At 46.1% G+C, this 26,206-nt stretch overlaps 1 protein-coding gene across 4 annotated transcripts in view; it reads right to left on the reverse strand.

Moving 5' to 3' along the window:
- Nucleotides 1-26,206, reverse strand: part of AP2B1 (adaptor related protein complex 2 subunit beta 1) — an 81,039-nt gene that overhangs the window by 32,424 nt on the left and 22,409 nt on the right. For all 4 annotated transcript variants that reach the window (XM_057373334.1, XM_057373331.1, XM_057373332.1 and 1 more), the window contains exons 6-14: nt 25,920-26,110; nt 23,716-23,937; nt 22,597-22,717; nt 20,126-20,221; nt 15,555-15,670; nt 14,295-14,460; nt 13,696-13,794; nt 10,658-10,917; nt 5,541-5,733 (exon numbers count right to left, since the gene is read on the reverse strand). In XM_057373334.1, the coding sequence (XP_057229317.1) occupies nt 5,541-5,733; nt 10,658-10,917; nt 13,696-13,794; nt 14,295-14,460; nt 15,555-15,670; nt 20,126-20,221; nt 22,597-22,717; nt 23,716-23,937; nt 25,920-26,110 (1,464 nt within the window). The remainder of the gene's footprint in view (nt 1-5,540; nt 5,734-10,657; nt 10,918-13,695; nt 13,795-14,294; nt 14,461-15,554; nt 15,671-20,125; nt 20,222-22,596; nt 22,718-23,715; nt 23,938-25,919; nt 26,111-26,206) is intronic.

Below are 26,206 nucleotides of genomic sequence, written 5' to 3' on the forward strand. Positions count from 1 at the left end.
CTTGTAATGAAGTGACTCTGCTGAAGTGTTCATGTGATCCTGAGGGGCTACAAGCACTTCTGCAAAATGACGTGAGGCTTTTGGAGCACCGAAAAATAACAGGGAGGGTGGAGCCAGGGACAGAAGCTGCAACAGCCACTGCTCAGCAACTGCCTTGCTGTGTGTCCACAGCCTAATTCAGCACTTCCAGGGCAGCTGTGCATTTTGAGGACCACAATTCATGGGATAACAGGGGACAATTGGTGCCTCCTCGCTCCCTCAGCTAGGAATCAGGAGTCAAGCACCGCAGCTCATGGTGCTGCCTGCACACAGCAGCAAGGAACACAAGGCATTTACCCAACAGGAAYGGGGTGAGATGCTGAGAGCATCGCTGCTGGCAGCCCCCTTGATCTGGGCTAATCCTGTTGAGCTGCAGGACAGACCATGCACGGRCTGCAGGGATCTCACTGCAGACAGGCTCACACAGAGGCATTTTAGTGCCTTTTTTGTAGCTGCTTCCACATCAAGCCAGGCTTGCAGAGCAGTGATGCCTTAGGATTTCAGCTTCTGTATTTCCATGTCTCTGTAACCCTGTAATTCTTTAGTATTTAACTCCAGACTCCACAGACAGTGCTGAGCCCCTGCTCTCCCAGTTTTACACAAAACAATTCTTCTGCAGGCCCCAAACTCAAGGACACCTCACTGTGCCAGGCCCCAAGAGATGGAAACAACAGAGAATTGGGGGGAGCCAAGTTGGAGTTTTTGACTGCATTGGCTGCAATTGCATTTGGAGGATTCAGCCCCAATGTGCAAATGGACAAAAGTGAGAAAGGGTGAAAAACCCATGAGCCATTGTCCATTGTGGGTGCAGCCCCTGGGTGGGCTGGGACTGCCCTGAATGCACCTGCAATAGATAGAACTGCTTTTTATTCTCTGAATTTTGTCCAGTCTTTGGCATCAGCAGAAGGGCTGCTCTCCAAACCAGGGACAGCTATGACAAAACTGCTGGAGGACTGGTCAGGCTGCCAGTACCACGATTTCCACCAGCAAACAAAACCTAGTCCTAACCATTTCCATTCTTCAAAGTGTGAAGAAAAAAAAAAAGAAAAGCAGCTCACAAAGCTCTGGCAGTCCTGTGACTGMTACAACAGCTTTGAGTCAGACATGAATGAGTGACCCACCAAAATAGCTCCTTTTCCACGCCAGCCCTGCCCCAGCAATGGGCACGAGTCCTTTGTCAGAAATCTGAACGGATGTCCTTTGTACTCATCAAACCTGAGAAGCCTGGATGAAAGGAGGCACTCAGCTCCTCAGAAAGTCTGGAGGAGCACTCTGGGAGAGCACAAATGGGTATTGGGGCTGACCTGCCACAGGCACTGTCACACTGTGGTTCCAGGAAAAGGTAAATGAAGTAATTTCCTAAGATCATACACAGCAAATCACCTGCAGAGCCRGGAGGGGAATGTGGCACCCAGGGCAGACTTTTTGTGTATGACTCAAGTGAAGGTCGAATTTTGGCTTTTTTACAAAACACTGGGGAGCTCCTAAATAACCCCAACACTCAGGGTGCTGTCCAGTGAGGCTAGACTTWGAATTGCCCACTTGGAAGCAGTCAGGCAGGGATGGAGTGACACCAGCAGCCCCTGCTCACAGCCTTTGGGATGAGGCAGATGCTTCAGACTGTTGGAACAGGGGGTTCTTCTCTGTGGTGCCTGGAGAGTGCTCAGCTCCCACCCTCCACCCCGCTGGAGGTGGGACACAGCCCTGGATGGTGTGGAACAGACCCTTGGGGTCTTGGGGTCACCCCCTAAATCCATCCTGATTACAGAGAGGAGCCCAGCAGCCCCTGGAACAGCCCAAAACAGTCCAGCTATTACAAAAAAAAGTCTGGATAGCCAGTGTTTATCAAACAGCTTCTGAGTTTAGGACATAAATCAACCTGAGCAGCTGCCAGTGTCRAATCAATAATATTCTTGTAGATGAGTGGCTAGAGTATTAAATAAAATCCTTACATAACAGACAATCCCAGCCTGGCCATTGCTGCAGATTTACTGCTCTGCCCCCGGGGTTTCAAGCCAGCTTTCCTGGCTCCTGGCCACAGTGCCCCGCTCCCATTCCATGCAGGAGCTCCCAATGTGSCCACAGAGCTCTCGTGCTCCATGGATTTGCAGAACAAATGAACACACAAAAAGGTTTAAAAGTAAAAATGTCACTTCAGCACAGAGAGACACCCTGCAGAGCTCTGCATCATTGAGTAGGAGTTGGGGGACTGACTGTAACCTGCATGAAATTCAGCCACTTGAGGGGAAAAAGCATCAAACTCCAGCTTTTGGGATGCACTCAGCAATCTGAGGAAGTTTTGTTTCTCCCCCATTAGTGACTYGTATGGCTGCTTTACACTGTGGAGCTGGACATCTCAAAGAGTTTTGTAAAGTGAGTTATCATTTTATAGAAAAAGAAATTTGAGCAGAGAAGAACAAAATCTGCCCATGGTGGCAAACAGGGACACAAAAGGGTTTTTTTTCTCCCTAAAAAGCAGCCTTCCAGAAGTCCTACAGCAAGTCTGCTCTGGTTATAAGCAATGCTCTGGTACCAATGATCCTTCTTCTCTTTTTTTTTTTGTTTTTAATTGTTAACACATGCTCAGCATCTGTGTATGCATGTTACATTTAATAGCAATTACAGAACTCACTATGGAGATAAAATAAGATTTACTCACTAAAGAAATTAACCTCTCAAGCAGCTGGAGCCTCGCTGGTCATGGGGATAAATATCCAGCAATTCAAATGAACAATATTAATTTGGTGTTTATGTGGTTTTTACACCACRCAGTCTCTATTTAAATGCCTGGAATGAAAATAAAAGCCCACGGTTTAAGGAATGGAAATGCAGAAGGACATTTTCMATGGAAGTTAACGCTGCTGTTGGTCTTTCTGGGTAAGTCCCATCGGGACTTTCACTGTCAGAACATCCCTCTGATGASACAGCCCCTCCAAAGGAAAGGGGGYAGAAGAGGGRACCAGCAGATGACACTGAGTGGGGGTGACAAACTGGCTGAGCTCCTGCCAGCAGCCTCTTGCAGAGCTCCAGCTGCCTTTGAGCCACTCCCAGGACAGAGGCAATGTCACAGTCACAGCGTGCAGCCTCAGCCTGCCCAACAAAGCAGGGCAAGAAATGCATTCAAAAGACTTCAGGAGCAACAGAAAGGGAAATTTCAAAGCTGAACAACTGAGCCATTGCTGGCCCCCAGGTGGTTTTGAGACTCTGTGAAGAGCTCAGTCCTTCTCCAAGGGGCACACTAGGATGGGTCTCTCACCTCCTCCCCACGCACAGAAATCAGCCGTGTGGGATCTGCAGTTTGAGACTGATTTTGGCACAGAAAATGTGGTTTAATATTATCCTGAGATTCAAATGCCAACCCTCTTGGCAAGCCCTGCAGCCCAGGACATTGCCCAGCAATTTGGGTAATACCAGGTTAGGGTTTACCCAGCTTGAAACTTGTTAAACACATGCCCACAGCAACAAACACACACACAGATCCCTTTCACTCACTAATTAAGCTCATTATCTGAAACTCATTTAGGYTGGAAAAGACCTCCACACCATTCCCTCAGCACTGCCAAAGCCACCACTAAACCATGTCCCYGAGAGMCACATCTACACGATTTTTAAGTGACCCCACCACTGCCCTGGACATCCAATTCCATGGCTTGAAAACSCTTTTGGGTGAAGACAGATTTCCTAATATTCAATTTAAAGCTCCCCTGGTACAAGAAGCCACTTCCTCTCATCCTGTCAGTTGTTACCTGAGAAAAGAGCCTGACCTACRGAAGAAAAAGCCAGATCTTTGACGCATTTGATGCAATAGCACTTCACCAGAAAGCATCCACCTTCAAAAACCACATCGAGATTCAGGTTTTTTTAGCACTTCCCCATTTACTCAGCTGAGAGARYGCTGGCCCTGCAGCCCCAGGCACARCTACTCCCCATCCAGACAGGATCATTTTGTCAGATCACACTCCATAACCCCACAGATGTACTTAAGGCTCGAGAAAAAAAAAATTAAGTAAAAGCCTGGTACCATTTCAGCTAACAGCTCTGCTGCCAAAGCTGCTCACTAAATTAAGCCCATTAACACCAGCTGAGAGACAGCTCCTCTCCCAAAACCGAGTTTTAGCTCCACTGTGTCCATTTATTTGTGTGACACTAATGAGAGACAAAGGGTTACTGTGAGAAGCCTGCAAGGCAGCACAGAGGAATTTAAGTGTGAACCATTCTGTGGCACCACCTTGTGCAGTGCCTTGTCACAGTTCCCAGTCCCAGGGTTTTAGGGGCACATCTTGGGAAGGGCTACACAGGTCACTGCCTGTTTTCCCAGTGAGTCCAGCTTGACCATTYTGCTGATTCCCAGTAAGAGCAGTGTCCCTGCTAACCAAACAAACTGGTTTAGTGCAGAGCCTCCAGCATTGGGACCTCTGTGAGTGCTGGCCAACAAGGGTTAGATTGTTTGCAGCTCATGAGCCCATGAAGCTGGAAATGGGTTTAGTGCCTGCTTTAATAAGATTATGGCAGCTTAAAAAAAGATATATATGTATTTGACAAATAAGGATTTGTTGAATTGGGGCTCATCCAGCTGCCTCCCACCTCTGTTATTCTGACTCAGCAGTTGAAGTGCACCTGAACCAGGCACCAYGAGACAAAGCTTAAGCAAGACAAACCCACTGCAGATCTGAAAACCACCCAGCTGTGTCCAGTGGGGCAGTCTCACTTGATTTACACAGTGCAAACAYTCCAAGGAGTGCTTCCTACCCCAGGGAGCTGGGGGTCTGTGTGCTGTTCCACGCCATGGGAACAGCCCTGAGGCTGAGCCTTGGATTCACCACTCCTCAATGCCTGGCTGCCACCATCCCAAAACACCAGCACTGACCTCTCCCCTGCTGCTGCCTYCTTGCTAAGTGATTTTCTCACTGCAGCTCATGCCCAGCTCACTCCCCAGAGCAGCAGGGAGGTGTGAGTGCTCCCACTGGAGCCTGACCCTGTTTGTGCCAGGGCAGGTGCCTCGAGAGCAGCTCTGGCACAGGGACTGCACAGGGAKCTCCCTCTCGACCTCACTGCAATTAAAATGTCAACAATACTAAACCACGACAGGCTCTGGAGAATACACAAACAGGAAGACACAAGGTTACAGCCTGAGAGATTTAGCACTGAAATTCAGGAGGGCTGGGAATGGGATGGAACAAATGCCTTCTTGAAAGGGAGCCTGAATCAAACAGAAAGCAGCGAAATTAAAACAACTTTTCTGTTTTTTCTATGGACAGGAAACACACAGAACAAATATATCCACTGGCCATGGGGATTCTACAGCATGCAGCAACATTCATTTAAGAGCAGGAAAAGCCTGCAAGTTGGTACAATAATTCTGGTTAAATCCTCCTGGAGYTTCAGGAGTCAGCACCAGGAGCTCAGCTCGCCGAGCATTAAAAGCACAAATGATCAAGGCTTTGCAGAGATAAGCACAGCTCCAATTATCTGCCATCAGCCCGAGAGGATGTGCTGCTTACCAAGCTGTCCAGCCCTCCTCCCAGGAGGTCCACAGCTCCCATCTGCATGGAGGACACCTGGGGAACATTCACAGGTGGCCCCAGGTCCAGGTTGAGGAGGTCACCCAGGAGATCACCCTGGGATGGGATGACCTGYGGCTGCTCCAGGTTTGTGGTGGTCGTGGTGCCCACGGGGCTGTCGCCAGCATCAGTGCTGTGGGRGGAGAAAAAGGAGCAGAAAAGACAAATCTCAGTCACCTCTGGCCTCCAGTTCCAGGTTCCCAGCATAGGGAAACACAGTTCGAGGTAGAAACAGTCAAAAGGTGTTCCCAGCAGCTGGTTTTGTCACTGTCCTGCAGCAGGCAGTTCTGGCACGTGGCTCTTTACCACAGGCTTTGAGCACAAAGATTTTCCTTGCACTGGCCATGGTTTTCAGCCCAGCAAAGGGAATCTTCCAAGGGGTGAATTGTCCCCAACCTGGGAATCACAGACCCACTCCTAAACAGAGAGCCATGARCACCACATGGGCTTAACACCGAAAATAAGCATTTCCTATCTCAGCATAAACCTACAGAGATGATTTTCAGCCCATTGGGCCTGAGGATGACATGGAAATGCAGGGAGAAATAAATAATCCAGATTTCTTCAGAGATCTAACACTGATAAAACCCTGGAGCCCTTACTCTAACCAGTGCCAACTGCAGCACTCCCCTCAGATCAAGATTAATCACCTTCTCCTGACCAGCAGGACCATCGGTCTTTTCTAATTGAAAAACTCAATCTAAAATTGATTCCTACCTTCTATCAATAATTTCCTTTCCTCTGAGTTAGCAGGCACGCTAATTACTAGTCTAGAAACACTCATTATACAGCTCCCAAAATTTATCATCATATGCAGTCTGGCTACCTTTTATATTCACTTGTCACTGAATTTGGTAACAAGGAGAGGGTAAAAAAAAAAAAATAACTGTAGCTCTTGGAGAACTCGCTACGATGTATTTATTCTTTAAATCCAGAGATTAAAGAGACCATATTTTTGACAATTAAATAGAGCTCATATTTTAGACATTAAAATCTATTTTATATTCTTGTAACTGATAAAATGAGTTCTAGTTGATGCTGCTGCAGTATTTTAGACAATTAAAATCTATTTTATATTCTGGTAACTGATAAAATGATTTCTAGCTGGTATTGCTGCAGCCAGCAGGTAAGAGCTGTGGGAATTAGTGTCCTGACAAGGTGTTTAACTGCTGYAAGCACTGCAGCTCCTGATTCTGAGCAGCCCAAATTCTCTTATCCCTCATCCAGCTATTGAAGGGACAGATTCAGCCACAGAGTGTAAGCTGCTCYCAATCCTGGTGCCAAGAGGGAAAGATGGAGCAGAAGGAGTGCAGGATGAATTAGTTACCAGGCAGCAGCAGAGAGGGCTGAAAGCTTCTTTGCATTAAAAGCTTTAAARCCATGATAGCACTAATATTAGCTGTCGTTTCTGCTGCTGCCTGCAGCAGGGACAGTGCTGAGTGTGCTGAAGTGAAGCTCTGTGRTTCTGTGATCCACCCCCAGCCTGGGAACGGGAAGGAACAGCCTCTCCGGGAGAGAGGAGCATCACAAAGTGCTCGGTTCCTTCCCAGGATATAAATCCCTCTAACACTCCGCCCCTTCAACACTTACTCATCCTTCTCCTGATGGAGACACAGAAATCCCTCYGTGCCTTGTGCAATGCTGCTGCCCCAAAGCCCAGCCAGAAATGAGGAAAGGACAGAGATAAGGCAGCTTGTTTAAAAAAAAAAAGCAAAACCCCAAGGTTTCCATTTGTGGAGAAAGGATCTCTTTAAAGAAATTCCTATGAACAACTTTATTCCTATTAAAAAAAAAAATCTTTGAAAGAAAAAAAATTAATAGAGTATTTGGGTTAAAAAGGGCAAAAAGATTTGATGTAACCTTTCCCCCTTTACAGCAAAAAGACTTGATATAACCTTCCATTTGTGGAGAATGGGTCTCTTTAAAGAGATTCCTATAAACAACTTTACACAACTTTATTCCTATTAAAAAATGGTTTCTTTGAAACAGAAGAAATGAATAAAGAATATTTGGGTTTAAAAGGGCAAAAAGACTTGTTATACATAACCTTCCATTTGTGGAGAATGGATCTCTTTAAAGAAATTCCTATAAACAACTTTATTCCTATTTAAAAGAATATTTTCTTTGAAAGAAAAGAGATTAATAAAGAATATTTGGGTTAGAAAGGGCAAAAAGACTTGATATAACCTTCCATTTGTGGAGAACAGGTCTCTTTTAAAGAGATTCCTACAAACTTTAAACAACTTTATTCCTACTGAAAAAAATTTATTTGGAAGAAATTTATCAAGAATATTTAGGTTAAAAAGGGCAAAAAGACTTGAAATAACCTTTCCCTCTTACAGCAAAAAACTTGATATAACCTTTCATTTGTGGACAATGGGTCTCTTTAAAGAAATTCCTATAAAAAACTTTACTCCTATAAAAATATTTTCTTTGAAATAAAAGAAATTAATAGGGAGTATTTGGGTTAAAAAGGGCAAAAAGACTTGTTACACATAACCTTCCATTTGTGAAGAATGGATCTCTTTAAAGCAATTCCTATAAACAACTTTATTCCCATTAAAAATACTTTCTTTGAAAAAAAGGAAATTAATAAAGAGTATTTGGGTTAAAAAGGGCAAAAAGACTTGATATTCCCCTTTTCAGCAAGAAAACTTGATATAACCTTCCATTTGTGGAGAACAGGTCTCTTTAAGGAGATTTCTATAAACAACTTTATTCCTATTAAAAAAATTCTTTGAAACAAAAGAGATTAATAAATAATATTTGGGTTAAAAAGAGCAAAAAGACTTGATGTAAGCTTTCTCCCTTACAATCTTGGGTTTGCCCATATGAATTGRGGATTTGGCCCCATGAGTTCAGCCTCCAGCAATTCCCAGATGTTGCGAGTCAGAAGGGTTGGTGTYACAGCCTGAACCAGAATGAAAAATTTCCTGCAGCCACCTGTGAATCAGGGAAACACAGACTCCTGTTCAAGTCTAACCAGGCTCTTCCTCTCCCAGGAGCCCTGCTAACATCTTCCCAAATTTCCCAGCTGAATTCTGGCTGAGCAGGGGTGGTGGGAGCCACCACACGAGGAAAYCCTGCCAAGCACTCAGCCTTCTCCCCCAGCTCAGGATACATCTGCAGCTCTGTGACACTCTGCTCACTGCAGAGGCAGAACATTTCACCATCTGGGAGMTGTTCAATGGGTCTTCCCATCAGCTGAGAGTTGCAAGAAACCTGCCCTACAGCGCCTTGAATGAAAAATAAATGAATCAAAATGCTGTGTTTCTGCCAACCAGAAACCCTGCTAGGTTTATAGGCAGGGAAGCAGCACTCAAGGCAGCACTGTCTAGACCCTCTGAAGCCACGTTCATTGGGGACATCTCCACATTTTTATCTCTCACAGTGCAATCAGTCTCTAGAAGATGGGTCAGCCACCAGGACAGTCACTGGAGTGCAGGAATTGTACAGAAAATCACCTCACCTCACTGTTTGGACTTATCTTTGACTGGACAYCCTTAACCTGCCTTAAATTGATGCAGAAAACCCCAATAATGGGGCCTCTTGAGGTGAGATCCCATCAGAGAAGCCTGGTGTGCCATTAAATTAACTCAWTTTTTTTAATTTACCACTACATCAYTATGATCAGTGTGCACCACGCTCTGCTGAGCACCCCTCAGACCTTCCTCCAGCTTGCTGAGTCCTGCAGGTTTGGTTTTTGGGTTTTTTTAAGCAAGGGCTCTGCYAAAATCTGAAAAGATTTAAGGTCAGCACAATGAGCATGAGAGTCAAGCACATCCCCAGTAAATGCAAGAAGCTAATAAAAACCTGCTCCTTCAAAGAGCTGAATTCCTTCAGCTAAATCCCCTAAAATGCTCTTTTCTGCAGTGACCTGGAACAGCAGTGTACAGGAAGGCTGGAAACACCAAAACCCAAAGCTACTACAACTCATTTGGAGACAAATCTTTGATTAGGAGAGGTAGGAAAGTGGCCACTGCCTTTTCTGTCTGACTGGTAAATTTGTGCTTGCWGATTCTGGGTCAGTGCAGCCAGACTTGATTTCATAGGCAGGGAGAAAACAACCCAGCTTCCCAAAGCCAGCCACCACTGAAATAGCTTGGGTTGCTAAGAATAGCAGAGAAGTGGTGTCAGAAAATAGAAAAGGAGCAGCATCGCTCACTGATTTATCAGTGCAACAGCAAAAAATAGCACTGCAAATGTCACWTTGGGAATATTATTAAAAGGTAAGCCTGGCTACTCTGCCTCTTGCTGCAAGGTACGCTCGTTTCTGTAATTAATGCCGTTAGTGCAAATAGCAAACTGCTCACCTGAGTGAGGGAGCGTGGGGACAGACACAGCTGGGACCATGGCACTGCCTGCTCTTGCAGAGCTAAGCTGCTGCCAGGACAGTGATCCASGGAGGCACTGAAGCACCAGGCAATGAGGCAAAGTGTTTCCCCACRTCCCAAAGGGCAGACAGAGCACATTTAGCCATCGTCTTGTAAGTCTGAACAGTGATGGGGCTTAGGTGGCTTTTGTACTTCCCTTGCTTTAGAGGCACCAAGTGAGAAAGGGAGTTTCACTGATCCTTCTCCACTTCATGTTCCAGCAGTGAAGGATCCCTGGACTTGCCTGTTCCAGGAAAAGTGATCCTGGAGAAAAAGTATTTCAGGAGACAGGCTCACAAAGCTGCACTGCTGCTGAAGAAAAGCTCCTACAAGATTCCTACAAAATCATCTTCTGAGAGATGGCTATTCTCACTCTAGTCCTCTTTGCACCAGCAACCCAAAGCTTCTGCTTTCCCAGTCAAACTCATGGCAAGAGCACTTAGAGCCAATGTCTTAAAAAAAAAAAAATCACAGCTTCTCACACAGGAACTTTGATACTTCCKGTGTCTTCTGACCCAAAAACTCAGAAACTCCATACCCAAGATACCACTGTGCACAAAACAACCTGCAAACTACCAATAAAATCCCACCAGGATGTTTTAAAGAATCCTGGCATCTTATGAACTATTTGCTAGGAAGGAAGAACCAACCCTGCCCACGATGCCCACRGCTACCCGAGCTCACCTGCCATGGTGGATGGGCAGGTGCTTGCGGTGGATGCCGTGGCTGCCCTCCACGAAAGCGTTGGGGGGTTTGTGGTACACAGAAGCCARAGATCCGATGTGGCAGATGAGCTCATCCAGCAGGGTGGGCTCAATCAGATCGGTCTCCTCGGAAATGAGCGGCTTTTCCGAGAGCACCACTTCCTTGGCGGTCACCGGGTCCGTGGAGAGAAGGCGCCAGTAGATGTAGCCACGATCCCGCAGGTCTGGGTTGTCAGAATCCTGAGACAAAGCAATGCATCACTCAGAGCTCTGAAGTGAACTAATGCCTGTAATCACTTTATTCTTCCAGCAGTGATTCTGCTGGATTAAAAAACCCCAACCACCCGGCTGCCACAGGCACAGATTTCTAAATGATGTTACAAACTGCTTGTTGTGATGAACATCCTGAAATTAAAAATGAGAACCAAAGGTATTAATGCCTGGCTTCCTGCTCAGCTGGTCAGGGAGCAAAAAAGCTCCAGATTTACATCCCACAATTGTCCCAATCCACAGAGCTGTCAACTGCTTTCCAAACTCTCCTGCCACTAAGTGTTAGGAGAAATCCAGGAGAAAAGAACGTGAGTGGCAATGASTCTGTTACACACAAAGAGCAGACACACAACACTGCACAATGCTCCAAAATTCTTGGAAATGTATGACTTTCCCAAGGGCATTGCTGGACAAAAAGATGCTGCAGAGCTACATTTAATAAACCATATTCTTTAGAGGAAAAGAGATCTTATTTATCCTGCCTTTTAGTTAACTAATGAAGTATGGAGAGATGCTAATGATACACACTGAGGATAGTTCATCACTTCTCCAGCTGTCAATAATCCCCTTGTTTTACTGCAGATACTTTTGCCTCTGCATGAAGTGCTGATTATTTCTCTCCTGTTTAAGCAGCTCTGCCCAGAGCAGCAAAGTCACTAGGGATGGTTTGCTGATAATGTTCTAGGSAGAGAGAGGTGCTGTGGTTTTATGTCACAGCAAACTGTTCACGGAAACAAGAGCTGGGATTTTTAATCCTCACATCAGCAGAAAAAGAGGATAAATGTTTCCAAGGTTATTTTTCCCCTATAAAACTCCAGCAAAATACTGTACACCTTACCAGCCACCCTCCAGGCATTTCTTTTTCTCTCCTGTGCTCTCATTGCTGCTGCTGCTGACCTGTTAGAACCTTCATCTGCTACCTGCCTCAAGACATTCTCAAACCTCTGCTTGTGAAGAGCCTGAGCTGAGCTCATTCTGCTCRTAAGGACCTAAATAAATCTCTCTGTTGTCTCACACATTGTCTCTGCAGAGCTGATGGCAGAATTGTGGACTCTTTACACCCKATGCCCTCAGCAATCCCTGCCAGACTCTGCTCTCAGGGTTTCTGCAAGGGCACACATGAAAGGCCACATTCTCCTAGCTGCACCTACAGATCCAAGGCTGGCTGTTTATTCCCACAGCCAAACACTCTGGAAACTCTGGTAAATGTACTGAAACAACAGGCTCACATCTTGCCTCATTTCTCTCCCAATTCTCCCCTCTCCAGGGCGTGCAGACACACCTGCAGTGCAACATCAATGAACCCTGGCTAGCTCAGCTCCCCACCCTACAGAAAAAAAGGGATGCAGAGGTCTGAAACCTCAATTCCTGTGTTTCTTCCATCCCCAGCTGCTCCACTGCTATTTTTACCAGCGCTGGCTCCTGCTACAATCACACCTGCAGTTTGCTGTGCACACAAACCCTRAGACACTCTGAGTGCAACAATACCTAAGCTGGGGAAAGAAAACACACGTGTAATTACTCTCCCACTCAAGTGAAAAACACYATCCCTACCTAGAAATCAGACCTCAAGGCATAAGGTTTTTCAGTGTTTTACAGCCAGTTATCCTACACTGACTCGTTATTCATATAAAATACAAAAAGCCAGACTGAATCAACATTTGTGACAAACAGAGGAAAAAAACCAGACGCCTGTTATATTCCTAGGGTGCTATTARATGTTTTGTGACTCAGCACAGTGGGTTTTAGYTCTCAGTACCTTTCTTCTGTTGGCWCAACCAAATGATCCAGYACGTCCTTGGCCCACTCCTCTCTGATGAGGAGCTCAGATCCTGCCTAAGAGCAGGTTTTGAAGCAAGAAAAGCAGGTCACGGGTTTGTTGCCGCTGACCAATGCAACTCCCCAAAGGAATGAGCGAAAGTTTTAAGTACAGTAAATCCACAGGCGTAATTTCTTGCAACAAAGAGGATCAAAAAGGCCAGCTGATGACTGACTCCAGGTTTTCTGCTCAGAAACAATCAGGGCCCATTCAGCTGGCAGGCTATTTTTATCACTTGACACAGCAGGTCTGGAGAGGAGCTGCTCTTTTTGGGCATTTTACCCCAGTCATCACAGCCAGGGAGCCCAGGAAGATCAGCTGAGCTCTTACCCACCCCTGCCACCAGGACGTTTGTGTCCTCTAGAAGCACAGCAGCTGTGTCTGCCATCTCCAGCCCAGCCTTGCCTGCAGTGATCTGAGCTCTAACTCAGCACCTCATGCATAATGAATCCATGATCTTAACCCAGTGCTACAGCCTCCAGCAAAGCTGCCACATTGGTTGACATTATCCAAACACAAAGGAAAAACCCCAAATTTCAGTTTTCTATTCCATAGTGCTGCTTCAACTTTGCTGTTGACAGAACAAAGTCTTTGCCAGGCTCCTTCCCTCTGTTACAGCTCCAGATGTTTCACTGCGAGCCACCTTCAAGGAGTAAGAATTCTGGTTTCTTGATAATTATACACCGTCCCTGATTTTCCATTTAGTGAGAAATGGGGAAGGAATTCAGACAAAGCAAAAGCTAAGAAGGAGAAAGCAGATTTCAGATGGTAACAGGCATAGAGCAGCTTTTAAATGGGAATGGGGAAGGAGAAGGGAATACCCTTGAATCCAACCTACTGCAAAGCTGATGGCCTGGCAGATGGGAGATACCAAGGGCAGGCCAGCACAGTGTGTGGAGGGCTCTGGGTCACTGGAMACCTTGGCTTACCTGTGTGGCCAGGCTCAGGACCTGCTGGACCAGCTCCTGTGTCTCAGAAGGCTTTTTCAAGAACAGCTTCACTATGGCAGTCAGGAGGGTGAGCTGCACCTGAGAAAGGGGAGCACAGGAGACATAAAAAATTTGTCCAGGCTTTAGCAATGTCTCACAAATCTTCACTGATAGAAAACATTACACTTGAGTTTTCTCACAGCCAGTGAGAATTACACCATTCTTTGCCAGTGAAATCCACGATAATGAGACTCAGCCTCTTGCAAAATACTGCAAAAAACARACAAGTCCCTGAGGAGCACACTGAGGTTTGTGGCATACTGTGACATACTCCATCACTACTCCTCTGAGTTCTGGTCCCCACTATAGCCATTGCCCSAAAATATACACAACATCTGGAACTCCCTTCAGTTCTGTTTCATCCTTCTAAGAAGGGAAGTCTTGGAGACAGACAAAAAAGAAAATGCAGCTTTTTATTTGAGCCCAATATTGACGCTTTCACTGACAGACACTGTCTGACCACTGCAGCAACATTTACTGTCCATCCCATAAACACACTGCACCAAACACTACAGATGAGATGCACACTGCAGCTTTACCTGAGTGCTTTCATCGTGGAAGCCCTCCAAGAAACTCTCCAGCAGCTCATCCGCGTTGTCGATTCTTTCTGCGTATTCGCCCACTATCCAGATCATGGCAGCTCTGGCATCTGGCTCGTCCAGGGAATCCAGGTTCTCACAMAGAGTGGCAATGATGCTTTCATACCTGGTTTATCAGAGTATAGGTGTGTTACTGGGGTGAACTGGACTTTGTCTCACTCCATTTCTGCCCMCTTCATTGCAGAGAATCCTGCACTTAATTCACACCCTGTATTTCTACACAAGCAGCATTTTCATTYCACTACAGAAGATATTCCCAGCCTTCTTTTTTTTCCCCCAAGCTGAGCACTGAGATCTCACAAGGTTTTCGCAGTTCAGTCAATCAGCAAGACCACCCAGATGTGGAGTTCAAGATAAAGCTGCCTCCCTTTCTGTTTGCTAATGGGAATGTTTGATCCAACAGTTCAAACCACGAGGCTCAGTTAGATCTTGCAGCCCTGCTAAAGTCTTCACCCAGTTTAGAGTTCCCACGCTATTGCCTTTCCCCCAAGGCTTTGCTGTAAACCAGACACTGATTTAGCTTCCCCCATTTATGAGTGTGGGTGTTCCTGTCACAAGCAGGGAATTTGTGAGACTGACAGCAGAAATGGTCAGGGAGGTCTGCAGATGTCCTGTATTATTTTTTAGGTGATCATGAAATCTCTGTTGTAAAACATCACTGCAGTTCTGTGGCTGAGGAGACAAAATCTTATTGCAGAGCAGAGACAAAATCTTATTGCAGAGCCAGCAGAAGAGAAGCTGAGCTCTGCCCAAGCCAGAGGGAACATGATGGGAAAAGCCAGCAGGGCTTTGTTCAGCACAACCTGATGGGGATCTCAGACCATGGGAGCCACRAACTATCAGCCCTGTGGGAGGAGACTTCTACACCTGATGGGTTTCTAGAGGAGATCAGCAAAAGCAGAAAAGCYTGACGCTGTCAACTTGGCCAAATTCTCTTTCTGGCATTCTCTGCAAGAGCTTTACCAGCTTTTGATCCAGGCTTCAATACAGACTGGTGGGGAAAGAAAAGCTTTCAATTCGAAAACAAGCCAGGATGACACCTCACCTGGAGCCAATATCTGAATCATACCAAACTAGGAGTGGGATTACTGCTTCCACCTTTGCTCCAGAGCCCTGGTAACCTGAGTTCTGCACTCTTCTGATAAGGGCAGGCAAAGGCTTCCAAAAAAAGAAAAAAATTTGCTACTTGCACACACGCACTTGTTGGGGTACTTGCGGAAGATGTCCTTGATGACGACGATGGCCTCCTGCACCACGTAGTTGACCTTGGTCTGGATGAGGTCCAGCAGYGTGCTCACACAGCGCTCTGCAGATTGCTGGAGACAGCAGAGAAACACGATTTAGAAAGCTGAACCAACACTCCTGCCCCCACAGCACACACTGTGGAACAAGGCATGAGTATAAGGCCCAGAGAGGGGAAAACAAGAGGACAAGAGCTACCAACTCTGTTCAGAAATGAACTCCAGGTTAACAAAAGGTTGTTTGTTACAGTGGAGACACCAGCTCCTGTAAAAAATTAAGAGAAGCAACTGTGCCAGTAGATAGTCGGGTCAGCACATGAGACCTTGAGAACATCACCTACACTGCAATTTGTATCACCCTGGGGCTGACACAGGCACTGAATGAGCTCTCTGGGGCTTCCCAGGGCAGGCARTCAGAGCTGGGAAAGCTCTGACAGGGACTGCTGGAAGGCTTCTAGCAAACCCAAAAGGCAGGAGAGAACAGTGTTGTCAAAACTAGCAGCAAAAAGCAGCTCCCAGCAGCAAGAGGTTCAGTATTTTTGGGGTGAGGTCACTAACAACACATGAATATCCAGCTAAWAATAGAAATTCAGCTGTTCCTCACGCAGCTCTGACATTAATTAGTTCACAATTCACAGGCACTGAGAGGACTGGACACTGTCATGCTCCAGGAACCAGAAGGGGAATCAGAGATAATTCAGGGAGGTCTGTCCCCAAACAGCCCAGCGAGGCAGGACAGCACAGGAGCAACCAACTTCAGCAGCAGAKAGGCTCAAATAAGGGAAGTGATTTGGTGATTAGCAGAGCACACRTGAAGCCTCATTACACAGCTGGTGATTAATGTGAGAAGCAGGCTGCTCCTGACAATCGCCTTCAGAACACTCAGAAAGGATTCGGGCTGGAGACAGACACTGTAGGGCACAAACAACAGCAGTGTAGGTGGATTGTTCAATTCCACTCAGTTAACAGCCCCCTTGACTTACACAGTGCTTAAAGGCTGAGCAGGAGGGGGAGGAGTGAAATGGCATTTTAGTCACAGGAATCRGTTTTGTGAGAATGGGCAAAAACCTCAAGGACAAACCTCGAGACTTGTAGAGCGGAATTTAGGTCAGGGATTAAAACCTCTTGGCAATTTCCTGCCCTCGTGGGTATCGTACACAGGGCCTGGCAGCACAAACAGGCTGACATGGGGATCAGCCAAGGCAGGAGACACCACAAAACAGCGTTTGCTCTGTCTTTGCAAACTGGCAAAGGCTCCCATGAAATCCACACCAAACAGAAAAAAACCCAATGMAATTGTCAGAGCGAAGAGAGGCATCTCATAAAAATGTGTGATTGGTGCCATATTTTTTTATGATACCTGTCCCTCCTTAGCACAGCTTTATGGGCACTGTGCCACCACAGGGGCAGTGAATGGCAACCTGACAATGTCCTGCTCTGATCCCTCCTGCTCCAGAAGGGATTGAAGGTCTGGGACCTGGAAAACTCTTCCACTTCACGGAGATTGACCATGGACCTGGCTCCACACACTTTGACTTTGCTCACTTCAAGCCCTGCTCAAATTCCATGCAAGAGAGATGCTTCAGAGTTTGAAATGTCACCTTTTTATCTCAGTAACTTTCACCTGCWATTTTAACAAGTGACCTGATAGGATTAAATCTGTCCCAACCCAGCTCCGCAGAGCCTACAGCACCAGTTACTGCCAGCACTAAGCAAAGTGTACAACTAACAGAGCTTTAAGAGCTGCACAATTCRAGGAAAAGCAAATTAAAGTTTCGTTTTCTTTTCCTTAGACACACTGAAGCGTTATTTTTTCCAGGAAAAGCACAACATCCACTTTGAAATATGCAGCAATGATTTTCAGCCCAAGAGTCCCTCAGAAAGTGAGCCATGGTGGGCGCATGCCCAGARGAGCAGTCCCTCTATCAAACACATCTCAGCTCACCCCATCCCTTGTAAACATRCTGCTTTTTGAAGGTGAACATCCTTGGGGACAACACAACTCTGCAAACTGATGAAAGAGTGCCCCAACTCGAGCAGCTTTCAAGTTGGAGCGAGAAAGGACAACCGACCAAAGTCAAAATTGCTTTGTTTTTCTGCAGAAAGCAAATGAAAGTCCCCAAGATCACTGAAGCAGCACATATCACACTCAGCCATGAATGAGCCTCAATGATTTCTAAGAATCAGGCTGCTGGCAGAGCCTCTTGGAAACGAGACAAATATCCCTGTAAGATGGCTTCTTCTGCTCCTCCTTTGCTCCAGAGGAATCCCTATCCTTACTGCATCCATTTCATTTCCTTTTCCCACAGGAGTGGTGCTTGTTTTCCCCACAATCAAAGCACAGCACGATGATTTCTTGCAATGCTGTCACTGGACAAAACCAATTCACGAGCCAGACAAGCRCAGCTACACCAGGGTTTGCTGCAGACAAAGTCAACCTAACTCTGAGCTCAGCCATCAACATGCAAAATGATGTTCTGACATCCCCAAAAATGATATGACTGCTCAAACCTGGGTAAAATCTTGCTGTTCCACATTAGTATTGGTTTTATATCCAAAATGAGCACTCTGAACAAAGGTAACACCATGTTTGCTCCGCACTGAACCTCTCAGCAGACAAATTTATTTCGTGCCTTCCTCTCCTAGGAGTGACAATTAGACAAAAAGGAGGAGCCTTGAAGGCAGAGCTGAGGTGCCCTGTGAATCCTCATTCATCAACAGCTCCCACTGGCTGCGTCCTGTGTCAAAAAGCAGATTTCTGAGCCTTGGGAAGTTGGACACTGATGGCTGTGAGGATGCTCTCCCATTAGTCATAACTCACAGCATAAACAGCCTCTAGTAAACACAGATGCACTGGGGACAGGGATTAACCCAGGGATGAGGACACTGCAATGAGTTGTTCTATATTTGCCCTCTTTCAATCTGGCTCTTGTCAGAGCAGGGAACAGACCTCACCCTAGGCAGCAGCATCTTCAGTGGAGCAGTGGTAAAAAATCAAGGTTAGAACTACCTAATGAGAGGCACAATTACAATTAGAGAGTCACTGGGGCATTGTTATTGGCCCTTTGCTTATCAAATATGACTGTTGTGGTGTCAGRGAGTGGGAAAAATGCAGGGGATGGGGAAAATACAGGGGATGAAGGCAGGGARGGGTAAAAACTTCTAAGAACACCTTGATGCTGCAGGAATACACCACCCTGCATGTGGACACTAGGACAGAGACACAGCCAAATCCGAGTGAGAAAGCTCCTGCTGAGACCCAAAACAAACTGCCACCCCCCAGCACAGCACTGCTACAAAAAGGGCTGTCAGCAGCTCCTTTCAAACAACTCTGCAGCCCTTTTCCATGCTCGGGGGGGTTTCTGCTGTCACTGCTGTGGCTCCATCCAGAYGTGGCTGCAGCAAGGAAGGAGCACTCCGGTATTTTGAACTGCAGGCATGAAACAGATGCAGCAGCCCCTGCTCCACGGGGCCATGCTTCAAAGAAAGCCCCTGGCAGTGACAAACCTCTCAGAGCTGAAGGAAGGAAGAGAAAGCTGCACAAAAGGGCAGTGGATTCTCTCCAGAGGACCCGAGTTGGTGTCCTCTCTGCACAGACTTGTGGTAGTTTAGCTAAAACAAGAGATTCCTGTGCACTGATACCACACTAAGCCAGGCATGATTAGGTTATTATTTAAATCTGCTGTCAGGCAATGCTCATGGGAACACACTTTAGCAAAAGCTAAATGAGCTCAGCTGAAATTAGACCACTTTATGTGACATTTTGCACTCAGCCATCAGTTTGCTGCAAAGTACCAATGCCACAGCATAAATCTTCCCTCTCTTCACAGGATTTCTGAGCTYCTGACAGGCATTTTCAGATTCGCTTACAGGTAAATTAACAGAGCCATCAATAAAAAAAAAAATTCTATTATGAGCACTTAGGTGGATGTTCAGCTGGCAGAGGACATTTCATACTTGTTTTGGATAATTGCAGAGGTTCCTGGGAACTTGTTTGCATAAGCATTGAGGCAAAAGAGAGCACACTCCAAATGAAGCCACAAGTTACACAGATCTACGTAAGTAGAGTCTCTCTGTTTGTATAAATTGCTTTTAAGTGCCCCAGATCTCTGCAATTCTCTGCCTGTGTGTTCTGCCCTGCTGAAATGGAGGGGAGAGATGACACAAAATGTTTCATAATGCCGAGTTTYGCTGTACAATCTCTTCTTCTTCTTCCCCTCTTCAAAAGGTCAGGCCACAGCTATTAAAGGAGCTGGATGGATAAGTGGTCATTGTTCCAGTAAAGCCAGTGCAGTAAAATATTCCATCAAGGATGAATTATCTGCCTCACTCTGCCTGCAAGATGAGAGGAGCACTCCACCCTMGTGCAATGTCCTCACAGCTCACACYTYGYTYRGGGTGCTCTGCCCACAACCAWGAYCACTCGATGGCCAAYRCAGAAGTTCCAGCAACATGGAAATGAGGTRGTAAAGCCCAAAATTGTTTCTGAAGGGACAGAAGCCCACAGAATGTGCAGGATCAGATACTTGCCTCCACCTTGATGGCACAGCGGCCRATGGCTCGCACGGCCTTGCGCACGAAGTCAACGTCCACCTCGGTGGCGTATTCCTTGAGCTCTGCCAGGACCTGTGGGGACACAGCAGCAGTGTCAGCCCCTGGGGACACTCAGGGAACAGCCCACCCTCACAACTGATGCTGCTTGGACACCACAGCACGAGCAGCATGTTCTACCATACACACCCAGCCAAACTCTGCCATCAACCTCAACCTCCGGAACCCACTGGTGTGAGTTTCAGTGTGCAATCCAAATCCAAACTGGTGTTGGTCACACTTGGTGTGCAATCCAAATCCAAACTGGTGTGGGTCACATTTAGTTGTGTAATCCAAATTCACATTGGTGTGGGTTACACTCAGTGTGCATTCCAAATCCAAACTGATGTGGGTTACAACTGGTATGTAATTCAAATCCAAACTGGTGTGGGTTACACTCGGTGTGTAATCCAAACTGGTGTGGGTTATACTGGGTGTGTAATCCAAACTGGTATTGGTCACACTCAGTGTGTAATCCAAACTGGTATGGGTTACACTCAGTGAGTGATCCAAATCCTAACTGGTGTAGGTTATACTTGGTGTAGTCTGGGCAAAGTCAAAAGGTTGATCTTGCTTATTTTCAAATTCCCCTGAACAAGAATTGGGGAAAAACAAACCAGCCCTGCCGAACCTAGAGTTTTCTGTTCCTTCCTACGCCGAAAATGCATTTGCTGTGTGCAAAGCTCTCRGTACCAACAATTTTTGATCTTTCCTTTCCTGTGCTGAGATGAACCTTTGGATCCCTAGTGAATCCAAATGGAAGATGCAGGGGAGATCTGAGGACACTSTGGAACATCTATACAGGGATTAATAACAGACTGAAGATACTTCCCCTCRTAAAACTAAGATTTATTATTTTGTCTCAATGTTTTTGCTAATGGAAACCGATGAAGGGCTAAACCCAGGACCTGCTGGGATCTTCCAGACCTTTAACTAAAAAGCTTTGTCTTCAATCACTTAGCTTCCAAAAAATTATTTTAAGAAAAGACCATATGTAATTTATATTCCCTCAAAAGCTCAATTTATTTCAGTTTCTCCTGCCAAGCATGACATCAGGGATTTAATCGTGATGTCACAAATGGATGGGGAGGGAGAGAGAAGCAGCACAAAGCCAGACAGTTCTTTGAAAAATCTCTCATCCGAGCAAATTGCTCAGAAGAATGACAAGATAAAGAGGCCATGAAGGGCCAGACTGCAGACAGATAAATCTGCAAGGAGGAGACCGGACATCTGTGTTTTGAAGTTTTATTATTTCCTTGGATGATCAACGCTGCACAGCAGCTGATGCTGCCCAAATGCTGCCCAAATGCTGAGCTAGAGCCATGCTGGTGCCTTGGTCCAGAATGGAAGCGGAGAAGCTCCACAAGCAGCACAGGAGGGTGTGGAAGCTGCCCTCAGGTCTTGTTCCAGGATATATCCCTGATAAAGCTTGTGTTGTTTTATGAATGCCTCTTCAGAAGCAGGAGGAGATTCATTCATTAGTCTGCAGATCTCAGACTGCCCTCCAGACACCACTGCCTTTCATGCAAACAGCCCACATTAYTGGGACATTATCAATTCAAATGGCTGTGGAGCTTACCAGGAGTAAAGAGAAAATTCTGAACATGTTCTCATAGAAACTGTTTTTTAAAATATTTTCCATGCCCCCAGCGCAAAAAGGGCATGAATTACCTTGCTCAGYTCCAAAAAACATCAGGAGAGAGCTGAAGAGAGTGCACCAAAATGTCACCTTAAGTGAAATTGCTCTGTGACAATTAGGATGGGACAATAATAGTACTAACCAGAGGCATTAATCATTCTGCATTAGTGTGAGGCCTCATGGCCAGGGATGCACTCGAGAACACCTCCTCCAAGGAAAGAATCTGCACTAAACCAACATTAAATACAAGAAGAATCCACACTGCAAAGCAAATCTCAGTTCAGTTTAACTCCAGCTTTGTGCTATTTCCACTCTGCAAGCAAGTCAAGCAAAAGCACGATTTTTTTTTTAGCTCTGAAGAGTGCCTGTGCAAGCGTTTAACGATTTTACTAACTTGAAATTCACACTTCAATAATGTTTGGCCTTTCTGAATGCCTCCTTTACAGGCACACCCCTCTCACTTGAAACGAGCCTCTCATTCCAGCCTCAGCACTGGCAGTGACTCATTTGACAGGAGCCATGAGTTCTCTCCTCCTGGAATTGTCATCTGTGAAACAAGATCCACCTCACGGTCACGATGCGAGCCGTGCCTTGCTATTAACATTTAAATTATGGGGGAAACTCCAACACCTCCCATTAAATAACTGCACAGTACCAGGCAGAGTGATGCCTGAAAACCAAGATAACTCCAGGAAAAGCTGCCAACAGCCACACACAAGGACCAGGAGAGGGTTTTCCCCTCCCAGAGCCCAGCAGAAGTGTCTCAGCTGACCTGGGCGATGTTTGCTTGGGAAGCCAGGCGGATCATGATGTCCAGTTTCTCCAGTTTGACATAGATGGGGTCGTTGTACTTCACAAAGAACACTTTGATCTCCTGCTTCAGGATTTCAGGCCTGTGGGGAACATAATGTTGTGTCACTCGAGAGTGGTTAAAAMCCCAAATTATTGTAATAAAAGGCATCTTTTCTTTAGAAATCCACCCAAAGGTTCACTGAGAAGCAGAATGGTGTCATTTTGACCTGGTGGATCAGGGRTGTCATGGACTCCCCATCCCTGGAAGCATTCAAGACCAGGCTGGATAGGGCTCTGAATAACCTGGAAGATGAATCCTGCAGGGAAGATTGGAACTGGGTGATCTTTAAGGTCCCTCTCAACCCAAACCATTCTACTGTGATTTTATGCCCAGGACACACAAACACCAATCTGGAGAAAGAAGTCTGGACAAAAAGATTAAAAAATGCAGAATTCAAGTCTTTCCATGGTCATATCTCTGCTTCCTCGATTTGAACTGCTGAACCARCCACTAAAGGCAATGAACAGCAGCRTTTTCAGTGAATGAATAACATCTTTATCTCATTGCAAAGCCTACAAATTCATTTCYACTCTCACTTGCAAGATGCCAGTGCACAGTAACTCAGCTTGGATAGCACTTTGTGATTGTATTCAGGGCAATCTCACCTTTCCAGCGAGGAACAGCAGCAATAAAACACAAATGTGGGAGTAAACTGTGGAAAACAACCCAACCCAGGGCACACCAGGATGTCACCAGGCTGGTGATTCTGTGCTGGACAGAATAACACAGCACACTGAGATCCTGCAGGTCACTGTGAACTGTTCCTATTTGCCATTTTGATTTATAGAAGGCAATTGTGACTACTCATAAAAAGATGGTGAAGGGAGGCAGGTAAAGAAATACTGCGTGAAATTGGTGTCACAAGTACGCTGCAAAAGAAATCAATCCAGGCTATCRGAGTCATGAGACTGTTTAATCTGTCTCTCAAGGGATCTGAGCCTAGATTAAAAAAAATTCTGTGTATGTGGCCATATCTGGAGGTCTGAGATAACCACATGGCCTTTGACAGGGCAGGAGTAACACCCCCAGAGCCTTTACCTTTTCTGCACAATCAAGTTGATGTTCCTCAGGGCGACATACTGAACTTCAGGCTCTCCAGAYAGCAGGGTCACCAGTGGAGGGGCAAGTTTCTTCAGCAGCATGTTGTAATARTCAGAATCCTTGGGGAGGAGCTCCAGGAACTTCATCAGGACCTTCACTGCTGACAGCACCACGGCYGAGTTGGCGTGAGACAGCCGGGGGGTCACCCGCTCACAAATGCTGGGGATGGAGGCATGAGAAAGGGCTCAAATGGATTTCAGAACATCAAATAGCTCAAATTTAAATGTAGGAGATTGCACATGGCTGAAGAAAGCTTCTCAGACACCTCTTGGATTTGGTTTTGCTCACAACGAAGGAGCAAAGCCCTGTTTGCCTGAATGCAGCAGGAAGCAGATTCCTCTCACAGCTTCAAGTTTCCTCTCACAGCTTCAAGTTTCTCTCCTGCCACAATCAGCTCAGGAACAATCCTGCCTTTTCCTGGTGCTATTCTGTTTGTGTGATCTCGTCTGTCACTTACAAACATAACTTTAACAAAAAAGCGACTGGAAAAACACTTTAGCCTCCMTATAATCACTCGGAGGTGATACACGCTCCTGGCTAGCTGGGGGGAGTTGCTGTCATTTCAACAAAAAAAGATTTTTGTTTCTCTGAATACACAGGGGAAGAGTGACCTAAATATCCTCCCCAATCTCAGCTTCACCACTTGCCATAATGGATCCTGTAACCAAACAGCATCCTCAACAGCCCATCCCAAAAAGAAAGGAAGTTTGGGTTCATATGGTCTCTCTTACAGCATCTGTCAAGTTTCTTCCCACTCCCTCCTGCACATTGCTAACCCAGAACAATCTTATTCCCATCTGTGCCTCCTGAAGTTTCTTYCCCTGAAAGATTTGCTTTCAGCCATGCTGGAAGGGAAGCACCAGAGCTCAGGGAAGAGCAGAGAAATCCAAGGCAGAGCTGGGGCAGCTCCAGCTGCCTCTGCCCAAGGTCACCTGCACATCCAAGCTGCTTCCCCTCTCTGTGCCTCAGTTTCCCCAYGCACAGGGGAGTGACATCARCATTGTGTGTGCTTTTCCTGSAGCTGTSTGAAATAAGGCAGGCTCCAGGAGATAAACTCCACACAAAGGAGCCAAAGTTGCTCCTGCCCATGCAATTTGAGGCACCCTCCTCAGAGGAATTGCAGCTGAGGAACTGGGACATGCTCACAGCTGTTCAGTGCAGTGGATCCTCTGCCAGAGCTGGGATAACACCAGCCTCACACCCTGGAGATCTCTGCRGGTTCCTAGCACTCATTAAGAGCTGTTTCTGGCACAGAGACAGAACACAAGGGGGAAGGTGGTGGGGAAAAAGAATCAGCAAAGCTAGTGGCAGGATCCTTAGAAACAGCGCATTTTGTGYATCAAGAAAAAAGTCAATGAAGAAACCCATTAAATTCAAGCTGGCCTGTCCTGGATTTTGCACGTGGGTTTGTGACCCTTCCTCCCCCTCCATCCCCACATCATCTACATTAAATACATCATCTCAGAGTCTTCCTGTTCCAAGCTACTTTTCTTGCTGATTCCTTGTTTTCTTGGGAACACAATCTGACTTTTTGTGATTCTGGAGAYAGATGAGGAAGAGGCTTGAAATGCACAAACCAACACCCCATTACCCAAACCCTAACCTCCTCCAATTTAGGTTTAGTGATTGCACCTAAAGGTAAAAGCACAAGGGTGAATTTGGAGCAACAAGAAAAAGAATTTCTTACCTTTATTTTCACTTCTATCATATCACAGACTAGTTTGCAATCGGAAAAAACTATTCCAGTCTCAGACCTGTAGTACTTTGAAAACCCACAAACCTATAAAAGCCTCTTTTCTCTCAAAGCAGCAAAACCAGATATGAAAGTTCTGCTTTAAAGCAGAAAATCCTCCAAACAGTGCTGCCACTGTTACAGGTTTGGTCTTGGGCTGATCCCTTCTTAGTAGTGCCAGTTCCCACAAGAACCAGCCTTTTACATAGAAAAAAAAATATAAAAGATAAATGGAGAAAACGGTTCTGCAGAGGGAAGGAGCAGGTTTCCAGCATCAGTCCAAACTATCAAAATAGCTTTGCTTTTRAATCTAATTTATCAAGTCTTATTTGTGCTGCCACAGTGCCCTGTCATCCCAAACCCTTTCAGAGCYGTAAGACCCCCAGCAGACCCCAAAAAGCCACCACACCTCTGAGCTTCCCGGTCATCCTTGGGGTTGTAGTTGGACAGGCAGTCCAGGATGAAGATCTGYCCCCACTCAGTGCACTCGTTCAGAGCTGTCAGCAGCTTGTTGATGTTCTGAGGGTTCAGATCCAGCAGGTTGCTGTTGGGGTGGGACTCGCTGATCTCTGACAGAGCGGCCACGGCATTTGCCACCACCTGGGAGAGGAAAGGAAGAGTTCCCTTTTAGCAGAGCCTGAGGGACTGGGCAGGGATTCACCTGGGGCTGGGTACATGTGGGAAGCAAACTGGGAG

This window comes from Malurus melanocephalus, unplaced genomic scaffold (assembly GCF_030028575.1).
Source record: "Malurus melanocephalus ecotype Western Australia unplaced genomic scaffold, MMel_1.1 scaffold_193, whole genome shotgun sequence".
Classification (NCBI taxonomy): Eukaryota; Metazoa; Chordata; class Aves; order Passeriformes; family Maluridae; genus Malurus; species Malurus melanocephalus.